This window comes from Rutilus rutilus (assembly GCF_951802725.1).
Source record: "Rutilus rutilus genome assembly, chromosome: 12".
Taxonomy (NCBI): Eukaryota; Metazoa; Chordata; class Actinopteri; order Cypriniformes; family Leuciscidae; genus Rutilus; species Rutilus rutilus.
This window is the reverse complement of record NC_140217.1, coordinates 26,345,560-26,367,171: the sequence shown is the minus strand read 5'-3', so window position 1 is coordinate 26,367,171 and position 21,612 is coordinate 26,345,560. Positions and strand designations below refer to the sequence as shown.

The 21,612-nt window shown below is 36.6% G+C and overlaps 1 protein-coding gene across 1 annotated transcript in view; it reads left to right on the top strand.

Moving 5' to 3' along the window:
- The first annotated feature begins 2,242 nt into the window (after positions 1–2,242).
- ror1 (receptor tyrosine kinase-like orphan receptor 1) overlaps positions 2,243–21,612 on the top strand; it is a 111,657-nt gene continuing 92,287 nt past the window's right edge. Inside the window, exon 1 of the mRNA XM_084426772.1 lies at positions 2,243–2,498. Coding sequence (XP_084282898.1) covers positions 2,417–2,498 — 82 coding nt within the window. The 5' untranslated portion in view covers positions 2,243–2,416. The remainder of the gene's footprint in view (positions 2,499–21,612) is intronic.

Sequence of the window (21,612 nt, the reverse complement as noted above, 5' to 3'; positions counted from 1 at the left end):
GAAAGCAGCGTGACTCCCCTCCCTCCTCCACCCCCAACAATCAGCATCTCCTCCCAGCATGCGAGCTCATATTAGAGCCTGCAGGAGTGTGTCTTTGATCGCAGCCTGCCGCTTGTGTGTGTGTCAGAGAGCTGACGTCACCGGAGGAAATGAGGGATGAACTCTGGGTCTGGAGAGTCAACCTAGCCCATCACTTCAAAAGGGGGAAGGTCTTTCTCTTCTTGTCATCCACTGATACAACATAAATGAACAGAAACAGCTCAGGATGCAAGACCCTTGGCTTGTGAAATTGCTACCATTCTCTGTCTAGTCTCCACAGACCTCAAACAGCAGCACGTTGAGTCTGAATACTAGAGAGACGGGACTTTTAATCAAAGGTGATCAACTGTTACGGTCCACCTTAAAAAGTAAAAGGATAAGCCTACTGTAAACTTACATGAGCAAACTACACAAATAAAGGTTCTTTACTGGCATTGATCATTCCATGAAGAACCTTTAATATCCATGGCATTATGTACACATTTCACAAAAGGTGAATATAGTGGAAAAATGTTCTTCATATTAAGAAAAAATGGTTGTTTTAAAAGAATTGTTAACAGAAAGGTTCTTTGGAGAACCAAAAATGGTTCTACTATGGCACTGCTGTTAAAAGGTTTTGGAACCTTTATTTTTAACAGTGTACCATGCTGATCTGACCGTTAAAAATGACCTTTGTTAATATGAAATTTGAACGGAAATTCATCTTTGACACTGCCATAAAAATACATACAACTTATTTGACAACTTTATACATACACTTACATTGTAAAACAGATATGATATATCTTTGTTAAGAATTTGGTTTAAACCAAATTAACAAATTCTCCCAACGAAGTTCCTTTTTAGCTATTAGGGTAAACGCTGTCTGCGAAGGGAGGGAATCAAAGAAGGAATGGAGGGGATGAGTTTGGTCTAAATATACTCCAATCGCCCTTATTTCCATGAAATGTGAAAACAAATCCTGCGATTTATTCTGTTTCTGGTCGGTGATTTATTTATTTTTCTGTTTCATTGTCAAATTAAACCACGAAACAATATTATATGTTAAAATGCTTTCAGTCATTGATCAATAAACCATGGTTGGGGTCCTCCTATCAATATTAAAATTCCTTAATTTCTAGAGTAGACCTAGATAATCTTATTAATATTATAACTAATAATATTAGACCTATATCATATTAATATTCAATTATTAAAATGTTATATTATTATACAAAAATTAAGTATAAATATAAAATACTAATATGCTAATTAATATTGATTTGTATTAGTAGCCTAATTAATTTCATTACTAATTTACTTATTTTTATTTATACAGCATTATAAAATTTACTTTTAAAGTAAATTTACATTATAAAAATGTATACAAGACCTTGTTGAGTGCAGCTCCTTTGTTGGCCTTTGAATTTGTAATGACTTTATTTACTTATTTTAATGAATTATTATTAGGGATTGTTGTATGTTGCACAAATGAGCAAATGCAACACAATTCTTAAACGTTTTGTCACAACTTAATTTAAGTGTGTACAATCTACTTAAAATTGTAAAATGGAATTTAGGCCTAATTTGTTTGTGTTGGACTTGGCCTGCAATAATTTGTGTTTGAAATAATAGGTTGGAATCCTAGCAGGCTTTTCAAGGCACTAGAATGGTGAAATTAAGTGTGATTTTGAGCAAGATGAAAAAGGTAGTTGTTATTGTCCAATGTCATGTAAGATGATGATTCAGAGGAGTTTCTTTATGATATAGTTTTGGGAGTTACCACTGAGACGAGAATGGAGACTAATTGTGTTTAGGCTGAATATGAATTAAATTGGTCGTAAATATCGCAAAGGTTTTCTTAAAATAGTTTTTTGTTGACGCTGTTCTTCACAAATTAATAAGTTACACTTACCATGCTAACGTGCTGTTGCTAGCTTAGCAGTTATACTGAATGAGACTTGAGTTTATTAGTCACGCCAACTTTTGTTTTGTTTGGTTAATCAATTTTGTTAGCTTCCCACTGCACGATATAGTTAACTTGTTTAATTCAATGTTATGAACCCCCATTTCAAACAGTGTCCACAATTTAAACCTTTTTTTTTTTCTAACAGCCATGTGCTTAAACAGCAGGTGGCGCCAAACACACTATTGAGCAGCACATGTCCTCAGACGGACTGGAAAGTGGAAACTTCTTGAAGAGACTGAAGAAATTTCAAACTCCAAACAGGAGCGAGAGAAGGAGAGAGCAGAGCAGAGGACCATCCGCCTACAACATTACACCTCTGCGGACATCTGAGGCTCAGTAAAGACCTGAAGAGCTCTGCATTGTCCAGCTATAACACTGACCTGTGAGAAGAACTTGCGGTGGATGTAAGAGCGCTCAGAGGCAGAAGAAATGAGCAGAGGAACAGCGAAAGAGCCGCACGGATGCCAGCGCAACTTCACACTGATCATCGTGTTGCTCGTGGTCATCTGCGGTAGGCGATCAAACTCATGCATTTAAACTACGTTACTACTGTGTTCATAATCGACTTAAACATTATTTTGGTTAAGTACAACACATTCACAGGAAATAATACTGAGCAGTCTCAAATATTTCTGTTATTATTAGAAATCATTTCAGGAAACAGTGTCTCAAATTACAGTACGATGCCCATGTTAAAGATACTAGATTTAGATTTAGATACTAGAAGTAATGTTGCTTACAAGGGAATGTTTATTTGTACTTGCATAGGTTACATGTGCACTGTTATGTAATTATCATGCATTTCTGATGATATTTAAATGTTATTCATGTCATAAGTCAAACTTCTTGTAGGCCAACTAGTTAGGGTTGTCATTTCATTCAGTAGTCTTCAGGGTGTTTTTGTTTACCTATTGACTTCTGTTGCCAAAGGGCTATCTAAACAGTTTTTGTGCCATTGGAATGACAAAAGAGCTCTTCAAGTGCACTGATTGAGAGAGAGTGACAGTCTTAAGCTCTCAGCTGGAGTCTCTTTGTACGGCCTGAGCTGCTTCATTTGCCTTAGAATAGCACTTAGACATTAGATAGCATCCAATTATACTGAGCAAAGGACTTAAAAAGGTACACTTCTATGAACTTTTCTAGTATTATCTAGTCTAAAAAATACCAAAAACCAACTTGGATGTAATCGTGCACTTTTGCGTAACTCCTTATTTTACAGTGTTTATGTTACATATATCGGATGTTACTATTATTGATTACTAGTCAAAACAATAACAGTATGTAAGTACAAGCAGCTACACAAAATAATTACAAGGTATACTGTATGTAGTTCATAAATGTCATCGCATAAATACTGCAACTTGGATAGGTTACTATAAAATAAAGTGTGACCTGATTTAGTTTAAGGTCATATTAAAATAATAACTGCATTGTTTTTATTGTTAATGAGTGTACAGATAGATGTGCGAAAGCAGTGTTTTAAATAGTATTTTGAGGCGCAGTGATATGCATTATTTATCGCCACTATTTTATTTTCTGTTTTTACATATATACATGTACATATACATAATACAGAGATCATATTTTATAGATGTACTGCCCAGGATTAATCAAAGGAAAAAATGAAAATTGAAATATATATTTATATATATATTTAAATAAATATATAAATATATTCATATTGTATATATATATATTAAAAATATAAATTACAATGTGTCCACTAAATAGTGGACAGGAACATTTACTTTAAAACAGATTAGGCTATATAAAGCACTACTCGGATGATGATGCAACCTAAGCATAAATTACTGTACTACTAAAGTAATTTCAATTAAATTGTTAGGTTAAGTTAAGTTTTCTACAGTGAACACTATAATATATCAGCATGTATGACAAATTTTACTGACAAAACAACAACCTGCTAGCTAATCAAGTAATGCATCTTGGTTACTCTGACTTTAATGCTATAGAGTGTCTTTTGTCCATGACATGCAAAGCTTTCTGCATTGAGTTTGTGGGGAATCTTAACAGTTGCTCCTCATTTATAACTTAAAGCGGTGAGTGTTGTGGCTTGGACAGATTTTTCTTTTCCAGATTCCTGGTTTGTTCGTTGTGTGCCATGTCTGTACTTTTAGTATAGGCTCCATTTTATGATTTAGTTTGACCTTTTAGCTGATGTGGTTTTTTTTTGTCAATATGTGGCTTCCTTCACCTTATCTATATAAATGCAATAGTGTTTTCCCATCTGTTCTAGATAGTATCCATGGATATTTTGTCACAAAATGTAAACCTTTTCAGATGGAGTTTTATAGACACTATGCTACATATATCCAGCTATGTCATATTTTTTAGAGCGGTGGGCAAAATGGAAACAGACGGCTTCCGTGATCCAGTCTTTGGTTTTAATAATAGTTGGTAGATTATAAATCACTGCGGTGGAACTCAGTGCATTATACTGCCAGACTGAATGTTGACACAAAAGCTACTTTACCTTCAAGAAAAGCCTATGAGGGAGGATTTGACTTGTCGTAGTGAAACTCATTGGTTTAATCTGGTCTTCAAGTGTACAGTACAGTTACTCAAGCATCAAGACTCCCGTCTTTAAAAAACCCTTCATGGATGTTGAAGGAATGCCCATTCAACCACATGTTCTAACTTTGTAAAACTGACGTAGCTCTCGTGAACCGTCCATTTTTTTGTTGGAAGGACTTTATAAATCTCTGTGTTGCTTGTGTATATTATATCACAGGTTGTAAACTTCTCTCTGCTCTTTCTGCAGTGTTATAAATCTTTACATCTGAGGTGTCAAACACAAGAAGTTACTGTGCATTTCATCTTTTATTAGTAAATGCTGAATGTCGGCTGGATTAAAAAACTTGGCTTCTTGTTTAATAAACAGAATGTGAGGAGAAATATATGGCCTACCAGCAGTTTTAACACTTTGATTAATTGCTCTCTATTACCCGATCCTTTGTGTAAGTCTTCTGTCGGAGCTGGATGTTTAGGTCTTGGATATAGGCTCTGACAATGATCTGTGTATTTTCACTTGTCTTCTTTAGTGATGGTGTGATACAAGCTCTAAGTCCGTGTCGCTCTGTTTGGGTTTGCGGTAGAGCAGCTGGCAGAGTTTATAGCTGTTCAATTGCATTATCCAGCTTCAGTGACATCAGAGATAAACTGGCATCATTATAAACTGGCAGTAGAAGTGTTTTTGCAACCTGTATTGTGAGACATTGCTGGAATTTTTTTTACATTTTTTTTTTTATCTATGATGTTGTAAAAAATATCCTTCATGATAGATGCCATGATTTTAAAGGGGTGGTATAATGCCCTTTTCACAAGATGTAAAATAAATCTCTGATGTCCCCAGAGTGTATGTGAAGTTTTAGCTCAAAATACCCCACAGATATTTTTATATAGCATGTTAAAGTTGTCACTTTTTGAGGGTGAGCATAAATGCCTCGTTTTGTGTCTGTCCCTTTAAATGCAAATGAGCTGCTGCTCCCGGCAAAGAGGGCGGAGCTTCAAGAGCTTGCACTCACACAGACATGCACTGAAAATTTTATTTATCCATGTAATAAATATTTATCCATATAACATTGGAAAAATTATGTCTCGGTCATTTATTTATCATTTTCATGGTGTTTACATGGCATGCTCTAAACTTCAAAAAAAATCTTGTTTTACTATTTTTCATCATCTAAAATGGATGCCCACATCTGGCAAAAATATCATATTTTGTCAGTACTTGGTTATCTTGATCTTTATATAGCTTGTCGCAGCATATTGCATTATGGATACATTAAGATAAGTCTTACCCACCTTTCTCTTCGTCTTTTTGGTCAATGGCCTGAAAAATGCTAATGGTAATATAAATCACAGGCCAAAATGTCTGCAATGAATATAATAGGAAATGAGCTGCCACGATTATCTAAGAGATCAGACGTCTGCCAACACTTATCAAATAATTACTTTCCCTTGCCTGCCCAATGTAATGTGCCAGGATATGCTACATTTCACATTTTAGAGGGCATGATGAAACATGGCTTTTTAATTTTAGCTGTAAATGTGTCGGAAAGTAAAGCTCTAAAGCCTGTTTACGTTGTATTAAGGACTCAACTAACCCTCAATGCATAAAGACTGGCAAATTTCTTGCCGCCCACAGTTGGGCCTTTGTACCTGCCACACTCCCAGTGAGCTCATAAATACCTAACCTTTACTGCCTGTTCAGTCGGAGATTGATATTTGCTTTAAAAATGAAAATATATGTGCAAAGTATCAGTCATCTGGGAGATTTCTCTCTTTTCCTTCGCACAGTGCTGGTCTTGACAGCGTCAGGTTTCTATCTCTGAGGAGAGCTTTGTACATTCATAATTCGGTCTCGCTGTCAGTCTTGGAACATTTTTTTTTTTTCGCCTAAATAATGTGGCCTAGTAGTCAAAATCTGGCTCTGAAATTGCATTAGTCACTTGAGTGATGGAAGTGGATGTTACAAAGGTTAGCTTATTTTGAAAAACATATTTTAGGTGTTGCTGCTTATACTCATGCACCCACGTAGATGATTAAGCCATTTGTAAAGGATTATTTTATTTTTTGGGCATTGGCTTCACTATGGGGTTTCAGTCTAATCGCGCTTTTATTGGATTTATGCATGTAGTTGCTGGTCCTTAGCTGCACTGTACTTAGAGATCTGAAATGGTCGCTGAGATCCAAATGGAAGTTTTCACATAGCGTGATGGACAGCTCAGCCCTGGCAAGGGTTCTGATGTTCACCCATGCTGTTTTTAGTGCGACAAAAAAAGGCCTAAAGGAATTAAATTGACACTTTGGGCCTTCTCTTGCCTCATCCTCACATCACAATATGGAACATTTCTTAAAATTGCAGTTTTTTTTACATTTAATTTTTGATTAAACGTCTTAATTTAAATCCGACTGGGTACCTTTAAATCAATGGTCTTGTATTTTTTAGTATGTGTTATTGCAGTTGATCTTAAAATCAGCCATTAATGTCTTCAGAGAGGAATGCAAATATATTGACACCAGCTGCATGGAAATCAGGTCTTCTTAGAGCAGAGGCCTTCATGATGATCTGTAGAACCTGGAAATGTCGTCATTAGGCGTTTGTTTGTATATGCAGAAATTATTTTACACAAGTGTTTTGTCTGACCTGCACAGACTGTGGTTTTCTGACTTTGCTGAAATGATTGAATGCTCCTTGCACTGTTTGTGGCTCAAGTGGGAGAAGTGTCAGGTTATTTAAGTTCATGTGCAAATGTGTATTTGTGTGTTTATGTGTGTATGCGCTCACTGGGATTGTTAAAACTGTGCAATCCAGATCTCGGAACATTTCATTTTATGGGTTTTAGACACTGCACAATGTTAACGTAACTACTCCCATTGCAGCATTCAGTTCATAGGCCAAATATTAATTAAACATGCCTAAATCTTTTGCCATTTTCCGTCTAATTAAACCATTTTTGGGGGGCTTGCGCTTTAGGAGACCCAAATAAGCTCTTGATTAATAAGTATGTTTTCTTTTGATTCTTTGTTGTTTGGTAATTATTGTAAGTTGCTAGAAACGTAGATCCTGTAGGTAAGAAATGCTCAAGACTGTGATGATTAGCCCTGTTGAAGTGATTTAGGTTTAACAAGCTGACTTCAGCCGCAGTAATGCTCCACATGCAAAATAAAAAGAATTGGAAAGATCCTCGGCCTCTTGTTTTGTAAGTCCCACTCTTTACGTAAATCTATATTCATTAAGGATTGTGTTTAAATAATATGATCTGTTGTCAGCAACTATTGAGCATTTGAAATTTGAGTTGTGTGGTAGTTTGTTTGATGCTGTTTAGGAATGAGGATACGTAAGGCCTTTCGCCTTTTACAGACCTTTACCAACATGCTGCAGTCAAACAAAGAGATTTTAAACTACTGTTTGTTTAGGCTGTTTTTTGTATGCTTGTCGGCTGCCAGTGGGTCACAATTAAACACAAGTTGCTGTTTGCGCTGTTGCTTCAGGACAAAAGCCAAAGGACCATTACATGTTGGTAGGCTTTGTTAGAGACCAGCAGAGAAAATCTATGGTGTTGGAATAAAGGATTGTAGCTCCATGGTGTACACCATTATACATTCACAAAAAAAACAAAAAAAAACTACTTAAGAGGTTATGAAATCCCTGAAGTTTTAAATGACATTTTAATTGTTTTTAATTAAATTAATAGATAATTGTTGAATCGTCAATTGGTGAATGATGCAGTTATTTGGAATAAGTATGCACTTAAATGTGTTACAATATTGCGTTACTTCCTAAAAATAGTATCTAATTGCATTAATTAGTTACTTTTTTATGGAAAGTAATGTGTTTCTCTTGCATTAAAGTTCTATTTTTGGTTTTGGCAGTAAAGAAAGGAAGAAAGAACAAAAGTAATTGTTTATTAGTATGGTTGAATTGGATCATAAAAGGTCAGCAGCAAAGACATTGGTTAATAAAGTGAGGTTAAATACATAAAGTATATTTGTTTTATTTAACATATTTAATTATTGCAGGTTTGTGTAATATCCTGAGTTTGCATATCACTGTTTTTATTCATTTTGAGGAATACTGAATCTGTTTTTGTGCCAGTGAGATGAGTAAATGCCTGCTCACAAACTCCTGTGCGTTACTCCCGATTTCTCTTAACATGAGGACAGGAGAGGTGTCAGTCAATGAATGGCAAAACAAAGTAACTTGCATTACTTATTTGAAAAAAGTGAAATTTAAAAATAATGCGTTAATGTAATAGTAACTTGAAAAAGTAATCTGATTATGGAACTTGCGTTACTTGTAATGCGTTACCCCAACATTGTACAAAAACCTCACTCTAGTTGCCTTTATGTTTACATGAATGCAAATTATGTTGCACCATAAATATTCAATAAAATGGCATATAAATCAATAAAATAAAAATAAAAAATTCTTTAAGGGAGACTGGTAGCCCTCCATACTCCGCATCTCTTTTTCCTTTGGTTTAGTTGTTGTCTCTTTCCTTCTCACTCATTCATTTAGCTCTCTTACTCTGTGGCAAAGCAGAAATGACTTACTCGACCACACCAACCATGGAATCTGAAATAAAAAGCTCCATTTCCCTAATGCTTTGTGATTGGAAGCCAAACAGGCCACAGAAGCCTATGAGACCTCTGCCCAGCTATGTGCACATAGAGGAAACACTATGATGCTTGTGCTGTCTAAACTGCTCTCAAAGACAGACCTCATAGATCTGTGAATCACCCTGAGTCAGTCTACTGATATCTTCAGCAACAAAGGCTGAAGTGACTGTCCATCACCTCTGACTATTATTGTGCCTTGTGTCATTTCCTCAACAATGACAAGCACTGACCGTAGTCTCCCACAAACTACGGTAGCCTACATGTATTTTTCATGTTTATGAAATACAGCACCGCTCATGTGGCTGCACAGTGTGTTTGCCTGTGGGAGAGAGGAATCTCATCAATGCTCGCTTAGATGGAAATTTTATTCAGTAGGAATGTCTTCTCCGGTCCCAGTGGAAATAGTTGTTTGAACCTGCTCTTTTAGATTTCCACGTTAACAGTTATTTCATTTCCTTTTGGATGTTTTGTTTTTTTTAACCACAGATGCACTCTCTATATTTTGGGGCATTGACCAAAATAATGTTCAGCTATTGAGAGCCCTGATGTCTTGTTTCTCTGTGACATGGACTACATTCAGGCTATGTGCTATATGCAACTTTATGCATATTGTGGGAAATATATATTATATCATTAGTAGTGATTTATTTGTTATTAATTTTAGTAGGCTCCAGCATCCCCGCAACTCTTCAAGCGGTTTAGAGAATTTATGGATTCTGGATATTTTTTTATATGAATTCCTTATTTATTTTTTAATTTTTAATGGACGATGACAATATCTAGAGTGCAGGGTGGATAATGACCAAAGAAAGTATAATTGCACTTAATAGCAAATTGTCAATCCAACAAATCTAGCAAAAACTAAATTATAAATTATATTTACATATTAAATCTCACTTACTAATGTTAGAAACAAAATGGCATTATCCATTACTAATTAAAAAAATTAAAAAAATTCACAATGTTCATTGTTTATCTCAAATGGTCCAAATATTGTCTGATTAATTGGCCTGACTGATGTATCAGCCTCTAACTACTGCAAACTCTTACTTCAACAAGTGAAGAAGGCAAAGCGGCAGGGTCAAAGACATGCTGAGAGAGGAAGCAGGAGTAAATGTGAGGACTTAATACTCTCATTGCTTTAGATATACAGCCCACTTCACTACAAAAGAGATTTACTTGACTAGGAAACTGGCAGATGAGATATTCAACTAAACAGAGGAATGAGGTCAAGTGAAGGGGGCAGCGGTGAGTAAAGCAGAAGCTAGTAAAGAGTAGGCTTTCATTATTCCACTAATTTTACACTCGAACAAATCAGTTCATGTTATTTGATTTAATCAAACATGTTTTTTATGTTACACTTATACAAACATTCTCACCTATTTTGCACAAAAATTCCATATTAAATGGACCTGAAGCCGTTTATTGAAATTGCTGATAGCTACGAACATCTATTTACATGCATGCTGCTCTGTTGTGTAATTAAATGTATAAAACTTCAGCAGCATCTGTGGCCTGGCATGAAATTTGGCTCCACTTTACAGGGTGAACGGGCCTATTACCGACATTTTGAGTTATTATTTCTGACATGCACCACTGGGCTGCCGATTTCAAATGGGAGGCAAATTTAGTTTGATTCATTACTGTTTTATAGCATGTCAAAACACTAAAGCTGGTAAGACAAGTCTATTGTTATTATTTGCCTTTCAAATTGCCAGTGGGAAAAAAGTATGAGAAATAAAAAATAATAATTCTGCCTGGTAATTATAGGCTAGATCTTTTGATTTCCAGTTTCTTCAACTGCAATTATGTATTGTAGTGAAATTGAACTTTTTTTTGAATATAGCACAAAAGTCATATACACCACATTTATGGCACGTTTTGTTTTTGTCTGTAGTAAGGGTATGACGATACACTTAGCTCACGAGACGATATACAATATTGGGTTCACGAGAACGAGACATATTCAATGACGAAATATATGACTGGAAAAATAGACTTTTATTCGACTGAAAGACGCATGCAAAACAATGCAGGTACATTTTGAAATGCTTTCTAGGGCTGTCACTAACGATTATTCTGGTAATCGAGTAATTGGTCGATCATTTTGACTATTAATCGAGTTATCAGATTTTTTTTTTTTTTGTGGTAATACAAATGGACCTAAGTGAACAGCCTTTAAAATGACTTAAAATACATATAATATCAATGAGGCAATAATTAGTTCAAGCAAAGTATCAAAAGCAAGTAATCATATGGTTTTATTGAACAGCACTGTTAAAATACATATATTTTTAAGTGTGTGTGTGTGTGTGTGCCCATTTAATATATTTAATAAAAACATAATCAACTTATGTACATTATGTATTATAACAAATGCCCGAGGAGGGCGCCAACAGCCTGGAGATTGTTGTTGTTACACTTTACAGCATGATCTTGTTTAAGTCTGGCCAAACAACATTTAATTCAAATGTTCTTTAATATTTGGCTACTTTACAATAGAAATGCCACAGCCACTGTAATTTCTTGAACAAGAACATGTGGTCATCAAAACATGCAAACTCAGAGCGAGGGTTTAAACTTTTTATTTTAAAATCATGATAAACAACAATTAGTAAATTTAGAAACATATGAATTCTCCTTTGCTGGTGTAGGTTTATAAATGATTTACATTACAAATCTGATTAAATGGTGCATGTTGCGTTCCCAGATGATTGTAACCCAACCAAACTCCCAGCAAATGCAGAGATGCAGTTTGTTAATCGAGCTGATGAGACGCGATTCACACATGTAAATGATAACAATGCAGCACTTTGCTATGAAACACAAAGCGTGTCAGACTTTCTGAATTGAGTCGTGGCACTTCAAGTGTTGCAATTAATCATTTTTCTCTAGAAGCTTTTGGATTGCTACTTTATTTTGGGTAAACATACATTAATAAGAGTAAGAGCATAAGAAGCAAGGAAGTTAGAATTTTTTTTCTCTCTTCCTCCTATTGACTGAAAATAACTAGACAGCAGATCCCTCAGGTTTGTGGAGAAATGAAAACACTATGCTCCAGTAGTGTATATTACACTTGTAGCAGGTCACTGAATCTTTCAACAAGATTATGACATTAATCCATCCTCAGAAGGCAATAAAATATCCTCTCAATTTTTACTGCTGTCAACACTTTGTATCTGAGTCTATTATTTTATTTCCCTAAAAAAAGCTCTAACCACGAATATGCTTGTAGTTTCTCTGTCTCTCCATTTTCTCTCCTCAAAGTGGAAGTTGCGTGCACAACTCGCACTGTTTCTCATCTTGAAGGTGGTCTTGGACGGACCCCAAGATCGCCTGGATGCTTAGTAATATGAAAGCAATTAGCAGCAGTTTCATGGTGTGCTGAGATACGTGCAATAACAAAGTGACTGTGAGTCACTGGTGTCCAAGTTTGTGCTTGTAGTCAAATTTTACCATCTTGGTGTGGGTAAACACCTGTATTTACCACTTGGGATGGATTGCATTTGATGTTTGAGGTCTTTTATTCAGCAAGGATGCATTAAATCATTCTCGTGTTACGCAACACATTTGAGCTTCAGCAAGAACCAATGAGGTTCATTTTCGTGTTACACAGGACATTTGAGCTTCTGCAAGAACCAATGAGGTTCAATCTCGTGTGTTACGCAGCATGTTTGAGCTTCAGCAAGAACCAATGAGGTTAATTCTCATGTGTTACGCAGCACGTTTGAGCTACAGCAAGAACCAATGAAGTTCATTCTCGTGTGTTACGCAGCATGTTTGAGCTTCCACAAGAACCAATGAGGTTCATTCATGTGTTACACAGCACTAAACTGCTCAATTCATGGATTAGTTTTACGATCTCTTTATGAACTTTTTGAAGCTTTCAAAGTGTCAGTTGCATAGCTGTCAACGGAGGGACAGAAAGCTCTCAGATTTCATCAAGAAGATCTTCATTTGTGTTCTGAAGATGAACGAAAGTCTTACGGGTTTGGAATGACATGAGGGTGAGTAATTAATGACAGTATTTTCTTGAACTATCCCTTTAAGTTTAAATAATTGTATTATGTTAGAAGAAACTACAAAAATACACGAAACCAGCACAGTGTACTTGACTGATTGCCAAGGACAAACGTAGAGTAGAGTGCTCATTAAACAAAAATATTTGACCAAAGACAACTGTGATTGACCAATTATTACAATAAAGTATTCTAGAAATGTATCTTCCTTTTCTACAAGAAGAAAAGAAAGTCAAAACACTCTCTTCTGGTCTTCAAGCACCTCACACAATCTGGAAAAAAATTTGGAAAATATTCCCAGCTATAATGCCATAAGGGCTTTACACCGGCCACTGCTGTCCCACAAGTCCCTCCTAATTGATTGTCCATTTTCCTTTCCAGAGACCAGGCCAAAGGGGTTCTGTAAGCAAGTAAAAGTGTTTGGCTGTCTGCCAAAGCTTGTCCACTCAGCTTTAACATCTGCATTTGGATGTGTGTCCACAGGTCTGAATACTGTTTTCCGCATCACTCAGCCCTCAGTCTCTGAGTGATACGAACATAAAGCATGATGCTTGGCATTTCTCAGCATGTGTGATGTTGTTTTTCAGTTTAGATTTACACCTATATTGAAGCATGTTCCAAAACTAACAGGACGTGATAACACCGAAACAGAGATTAAGATAACAAGGCTGAAATTTCTGGCAAGCACAGCTTGAGATGAGATATTTCTCAGAAGGTAAAGCCATTTTCACCTCTTCTTGAAGAAGCTAGGCCAAAAATAATCTATGTGAAGCATATTTCACAGCTCTTTTGAGCCTTGAAGAAAGCATGGAAAACTTGGAGAAAGCATAGAAAAAGTTTTGTTGGTTTTAAACTATCCGCTATCAGTTTGACTGAACTTGCTGCACATGTCTGGAGAAGAAAAATTGAGTTGAAGGGGGAAATGTATCATCTGAAGGTCTTTTTAAAGCATCTGTTAAGCTTTAAGCTTTGATGTTATAAGCAAAGCATAACTAATAGAGCATGACAAATGTGTTCTTATCAGCATACTGATAACTTCATCTCCATCTTTTAATCTTGGTGCATATTTTTTTAAAGGGTAAGAAATACGATGAAATACAGATGTAGACATCAATTGCAAACTTGGAATGGAAACCAAAAAAAAACTGTTATAGTGCTGTGGTCCTTTAATAGCAATAATCTTGATTAATCGGTGTTTGTTACATAAGTGGTTGGAAATTAGTGACTACAGTACAGTATTTTACAAAATGGTGCTCAAAAAATGCTGTGATCTTATTGGCTGATCAGAGTGCTTCTGTTTCTTTCTGGCTATGTTTCTTTTTTTATTTTTGGTATGTCTCTCTCGCGCTCAGACAGCTTTTCCACATACACTTTTTCCTTCTTTGTCTACCTCTGGACAGGAAATATGCACCCATTTGAGAAGCTTTGGACTGTTCTTCCATCAAAACAGATATTACAGAGGAGATTTTAAATTAATTGCCCTCATGTCGTTCCTAACCCATAAGACTTTTGTTCATCTTCAGAACACAAATGAAGATATTTTTTGATAAAGTCTGAGAGCTTTTTGTCCCTCAGTTGACAGCTAAGCAACTACCACTTTGATGCTTCAAAAAGTTCATAAATATATTGTAAAACTAATCCATATGAATTGAGTAGTTTAGTCCAATTTTTCTGAAGAGACATATCTTGTTTTATATATTTTAGGCTACTTTAGGCTTTTATTCACATATAAACATTGATCAGCGAACATAAAGAGAAGCTCAACCGCACCTGCTTGACGTGCTATAACAAACCTCTTGCTGAAGCTCAAACGTGCTGCGTAACACGAGAATGAACCTCATTGGTTCTTGCTGAAGCTCAAACGTGCTGCGTAACACGAGAATGAACCTCATTGGTTCTTGCTGAAGCTCAAACGTGCTGCGTAACACGAGAATGAACCTCATTGGTTCTTGCTGAAGCTCAAACGTGCTGCGTAACACGAGAATGAACCTCATTGGTTCTTGCTGAAGCTCAAACGTGCTGCGTAACACGAGAATGAACCTCATTGGTTCTTGCTGAAGCTCAAACGTGCTGCGTAACACGAGAATGAACCTCATTGGTTCTTGCTGAAGCTCAAACGTGCTGCGTAACACGAGAATGAACCTCATTGGTTCTTGCTGAAGCTCAAACGTGCTGCGTAACACGAGAATGAACCTCATTGGTTCTTGCTGAAGCTCAAACGTGCTGCGTAACACGAGAATGAACCTCATTGGTTCTTGCTGAAGCTCAAACGTGCTGCGTAACACGAGAATGAACCTCATTGGTTCTTGCTGAAGCTCAAACGTGCTGCGTAACACGAGAATGAACCTCATTGGTTCTTGCTGAAGCTCAAACGTGCTGCGTAACACGAGAATGAACCTCATTGGTTCTTGCTGAAGCTCAAACGTTCTCTGTATGCACTTTTTGAAGTGTCAAAGTGGAAGTTGCTTAGCTGTGTGTGGAGGGACAGAAAGCTCTCAGGTTTCATCAAAAAGATCTTAATTTGTGTTCCGAAGATGAACGCCATGAGGGTGAGTAATTTTTGAGTGAACTATCCCTTTAAGGTCTTTTTGTTTTGCCCCCAGTCTGTGGTTGGCAGGATTTTACTTTTTCTCACCAGCAGACCCAATTTTACTAATGTAAGTAATGAAAGTAATGAAATGGCCAGATGTTAGTACCACTCTGTTTGAATCCTGGTAGGTAGTTCAATAGGTTGAGAACTACCTACCTTTTGCTGCTGTTAAATACATTTTCAATCACATAATAGGCCATTTACACAGAACGCAAGTCGCAAGGCAGTCTCATGATCTAGAGATTTTTTTTTTAAAAGGTTAGCTTTTAATTTGTACATTGAGCTTTTAAACGCATAAGCAGTTAGCGCCATGGTCAAACATATCCCTCTAACTCATGTTTACATGGAAAAGCAGCACAATAGAATGGAAACAGTATCCTTTCTCACTCTCATGTTGTGCAGTCCCGTATTATTTTCTTTCTTCTGTGAAACAAAAGGAGAAGTTTAGCGGAATGACTGAGTTGCTCTTTTCTAAGAGTTTTGCATGATAAATAGTAGAAATTTAAGTTCTTTTTTACATTTTACTTTTTTGTTGTTCTTCGAAGTATAAATCACTTTCATTGCATTGTCATTAGGTTTTATGGGAGAAGGATAATATGAAGTTGAAACGAAGTGAAGTGCTTTTTTTTGTTGCTTTTTTGGGGGGATTAAAACAATTGTGAATAATAAGGTTGTAGTAACTGTAACTAGAGTTGGTTAATATATAATGCAAAACATTTGGATTAAGCAGTCACTTGAAAAACATAGAAGTCACTAGGCTACGAATTGGCCTATTTTTAGACTATCAGAAGCAGCGGGGCCATGCTTCATTAGAGAAGGTCTGACTGCTTGTTTCATCTCAGTCAGAGATTTGCTTCACACCTCACTGTACAAATATTTAAAAGGAATCCACATGCTTCTAGTACTAGATTGACATATTAAACGGCACGCTGTACTAACTGCAGCGTTATGAATCCCCTGGCTTCAGCCGTGGGATTCAATTATTCCACCGCTGCCATGTTTTCAAGGAAAGCAAACAGGGAGATCTGCAGAACATTGAAGGCAGCTGCAGCTCTCCAGTGAAAAAGGGCACAAAAGACCTGAGGGGGTGCTTCTGAAGGAAATGGAGGGAAAAAACAGGGTGATGGGGAACAAAACTACAGGAGGACGAGGAAGGGGAGGGGGTGAAGATGTTTTATTAATGGTCATGCTTTAGAAAGGTAATAGAAATTATAAATTGCAGCAGTCCGTTGAAATGGAACCCTCCGCTTCAGGGTTGTACATTGCAAAACCCGCTGGGTGCACTGCCTCGAAAGAGTATACTACTTCAAGACAAGTAGCCGCAACTAGAAATTTGTGTTTCCTGCGTAGACAGGAAGTTATAAAAAGGAGAAAGGACTAGACATAAACTCTGATTCTTTGTTGAAAGCAAGAAATCAATAAAGAGGTAGGAGGGTTGAGGCTGTCCTGGCCACCCTTGATCAGCCAGTGGTAAGTTTTGAAAAGAGGCTCCCTGTTTTTTTTCTTTCTCTAACATGAGAATAACTCTGAACTTTGCTGTGCTATTTGATTGGCATGACGTGAATCTGTAGACCGTTTAAGGAAGGGTTTTTATGAGGGGGTGCTCTTCAAAGGATTCGTTCCCCCCATGTTGGTGGGACTTGAAGCCAAAGGCCCCCAGAGACAGCAGGGTGTCTGAAACCTCAAGGGAAAAAAGGGAAATACTATAGGCCTTTTCTGACACCTGTCTGTCTCTTTGCGTACCTTAACTGTCATAAACGGCTGATTTACATGTTTTTCGGGCTTATAAGTTCTCTGCGGGTTGGCTTCGAGCTTTCTACATTGTGGAAACGCCATCTGTGTTTCCGCTTTAGCCGGGTAGACCCTTAAGTGTCGTTTTTTAGCAGATGAGGGATTTTTTCCCCCACTTTGCTTTCTTGTTTTCCCATCCGTGAAATTAAGAGAAATCACTCACAAACAGAGCTTCAGACGAGAGATGGATTCGTCTGCTTTCAAGCTCAAGCTAAAAGTAAGCTGAATATGAAGCAAAGTTGGTCAAGAAAAATATGAACGTCGGCTTCACAAAAGCTTGTTTGAAAGTCTCTTACTTTGATTTCAGATTCAAATTCCATTGGAGTGTGACCAATTTGATTCATTTCAATTCAATTCAATTCAATTCAATTCAATTCAATTCCACACTTATGATTTGAAAGGGATTTTCAATTTACTGAATTTTGCCCAAACCTGGTTCTCAAAGGTATTTTGCATATGCAATGTCACATTTAGTCTAGACAGTTTATTGGACACTACTGTTTTTTATAATGCTTTTATTCAGCTAGGATGCATTAAACTGATCAAATGTTACTGTAACTACATTTATAATGTAAGAAAAGATTTCCATTTAAAATAAATGCTTTTGAACTTTGTGAGAGAAAAAAAAATATCGCAGTTTCCACTAAAGTATTTAGCAACAACTGTTTTCAACTGTGATGATAATAATAAGAAGAAATGTTTCTTTGGTTTAGTACCCAAGAAACATTTCTTGTTATCAGCATGAATGATTTCTGAAGGATCATGTGACACTGAAGACTGGAGTAATGATGCTGAAAATTCAATTGCCATCACAGGAATAACCCAATTCCCCAACAGACCCCAAACGTTTGAATGGTATTATATGTTTGTCCTTATACACATAGTTGAGTTTCCATTAGAATGCAGTACGCCACAAGAAATATGTCATGGAGGAATGGACACACTGATAGGATCACTTGCCAGTCCTCGTCTTGTCTCCTGATTAGCGGAAAGAACGTGTCCCTGCAGTAGTGTGAGAGATAGGGGAGACTGCACTGACACTTAGCACACTTGACAAATGTAGTCCATAACATGCATTACAAGTGCTCACGCAACCCTCAGCTCATCTGGCAGACGAGAGAAGATAGAAACAACCCTTCCAAAATAGAAACAAAAGTTATTTTAACTTTTTGGATTAGAATAGATGAACTGTGTAGAGGGAATTATGACTAGTATTTGGAAGCAAGACAAGAAAAATCACATTATTTTGTACTGGGTTACTCTGTTTTGTTTTGTTTTGTTTTTTACATTAGACATTTTACATTTTATACTACTGAGCAATTATATCGCCTGATTAAATATCAAGTATCGAAACATGGCAATGAATAATAAATTACTATACTGGCTGATAACTGATATTTTCATGATATATTGTGAATCTCTTGACAAGAGTATGGTTGAACTAGGTGGGTTTGGAGTGAATAGGTGAATGAGAGAGAAATGATCATTACTCATAGTCCTGGCATGTTGACCATGTCATCAGAATGTAGGTAACATTGGACTAAGAAAACAGAATGGAAAGACCAGATCCTAGCAAACACAAGCCAGACTCAAACATCTGCAGCACTGACCGTGTGTGTATGTGTGTATATGTGTGCACATTCAATTGCCTTTGTGTGTGGCCACATTCGTGTGTGTGTCTGTGTGCTTGAGTGAGAGACAACAGTGGTTCATTGTCATTCATCTGTCATTACCACACAACAGGCTTTCACTCGAAAAACAGAAGCCTTGAAATGACTTTTACGGCATATGTATTTTTGTTAGGGCTTGTTTGCGTGCATTAATACATGCATTTATACATTAGCACACTTCTACCAATATCCTTGATAATCTACCAATAGCCTTGTCAATGGATATCCATCCATCCATTTATCGACTGAGTAAAATATTACCAATTTGATCATTATTAAGCTTTTTAAAAACCCTTTTTAAACTTTAAACTATAGTTAAACTGCATTTCAATTTTGAGCAGACATCAACACAACATGCTTGAATGCATTTAGCTTGAATGGTGAAAAAGTGCTACTGTGTCATGTGGATGCCTTATAGTAATATTATGTGTGAACCTGGATTAGGAGGATTTTTAGACCAACCTATCTCTGTGTTGGTTACGGGTTTGTTCTGTTTAAATTACTTTTCCATTGCAGGTTCTTAAGCCAAGAATATCCTCTGTTTATGATCCTTGGGAGGCTGGGTTTAAAAATTAAGTTGGCTGGCATTTTCCTGATGAAAATGACCTTTTTATGTAAACTATGAACTCATAAGACCGAACAAAGCCTTGTGTTTAAGCCACATACACACAGTGCTCAATTTATTAAGCAGTGAACTTGGCCAAACACTATAATACAACGACTCTCTAAACCCCTCATTCTCAGAATCGGTTTAAGTGATTTTGTGGTCAAAAAGCCACTTTTCTCCACCATGCAGAGTAATATTGATATATTGTTGTTCCTTCTTTGGTAAATTGGAGTTAAAATGTATCTTCTGTCTCATGTAACATGGGCTTCTCATGCAGTCACAGTCTGTATCCCGCCTCAGTAAATCACGCCTGACTTGTGGCGTTCGGGTTCTCCTGGTTCACCCCGGCAAAGTCTGTACCCGCACATCCTGCAGGTCAACCTTCAGCTCACATTGTAAATTCAGCTCGCCTCCTTCAAGAATAAAGCTCTGTGAAGCCTGGAGACATTTAGCTTGGCCATGAATACCGGTTTGCCGAGCACTGGAGAAGAAAGTCTGTGTTAAAAACAGAGGGGCTAAATGTAACTGTAGACATGTGTTGAGCCGAGACACTTGAGACAGAGGTGAGAAAAAGTGCATAACGCATGACTGAGTAACATACAGTATATCTATACAGTTAAAAAAAAAAAAACGTTTTTTATTTGATACAAATATCTCTGTCATATGTGCGCTGTATCCAGGCTTTATTTGATTTTATTGGATCAGGTTTTGCATACAAAGTGTGTTCCTCTCGTGCTTGGACTATCTGTGCCTCAGTTTGAACTCTGCGGACCATTTTACTGTAGTAGGCTTGAGAAAAGAGAATGTTAACACTACTTACTATATGTTTGTGTATGTGTATTGTAATCAAATTTTAGTTAAAATGACTAATGACTGAGCTGAGCAGCCGTTTTCAAGTGTAGGTGTTGTAGATACCAAGAAAATTGTTACTCAAGTTGTGCTATTTTAACAACAACCAAGTACATTTTTTTCACCTTTTTTTGTTCGTTCATCATAGGTCAAAGAACATGTGGGTCATGTGGGCAACCTGCGGACCTACAGCATGTATTCAGTGGTCAATAAGTAGGTTCTTCTTTGAATTAAGTACATACAGGAATTCAGATGCAGGTTATGAGCATCCCTGTACTCTAGGGATGACATTTCTAAAAAATCTAACATCAGCTCAATCTAACAAAACCTTATTTTAGGAATGCCCTCAAATGCTAAGTGAACAAATGTTTTTCTTAAAGCTGTGAAAGTGCAAAAAAAAGGGTACAATTAGTATTTAGAAGTAAATATAAAGTCCTTATTTAATGTGTATGCATGTGTGACTGTTTCCGTGTTGCAGTGGGTAAAGAAGAGTGCTATTGTATCATTAATCAGTTTTAGTTTTAGAAAGAAATATCTCAAATGAGTTCTCAGTTGTTTCATTTCTCAGTAGTTTCTCCCAAATACCAACGAGAGTAAATGGAGATCAAAAAGAAATTTATCACATGTCTAGTCTATAGTATCTAAAAGTATAATTCAACTAAATTTGCTCAACTCGATCTGCAATCAAAAAAGAGATTTCAAAATGAAATCAAACAGTTACCAGATTCTTCAACAATACAATATTATTGCACTTAACTATCCATGTTAATTTTATAGCTCTGTTATTCTCAGTATATATTCACAGCACTTCTCCCAAGGAACTTTATCCGGAAAATGTTATACCTGATTAACTCCATTAAGACTCCTGAGATCATCAGCAACATCAGAGCATTACCGTTTCCCTCTATACAGTTTTCCTCATCTGCACCTCTAGCCGTCACTGCACATCTAAA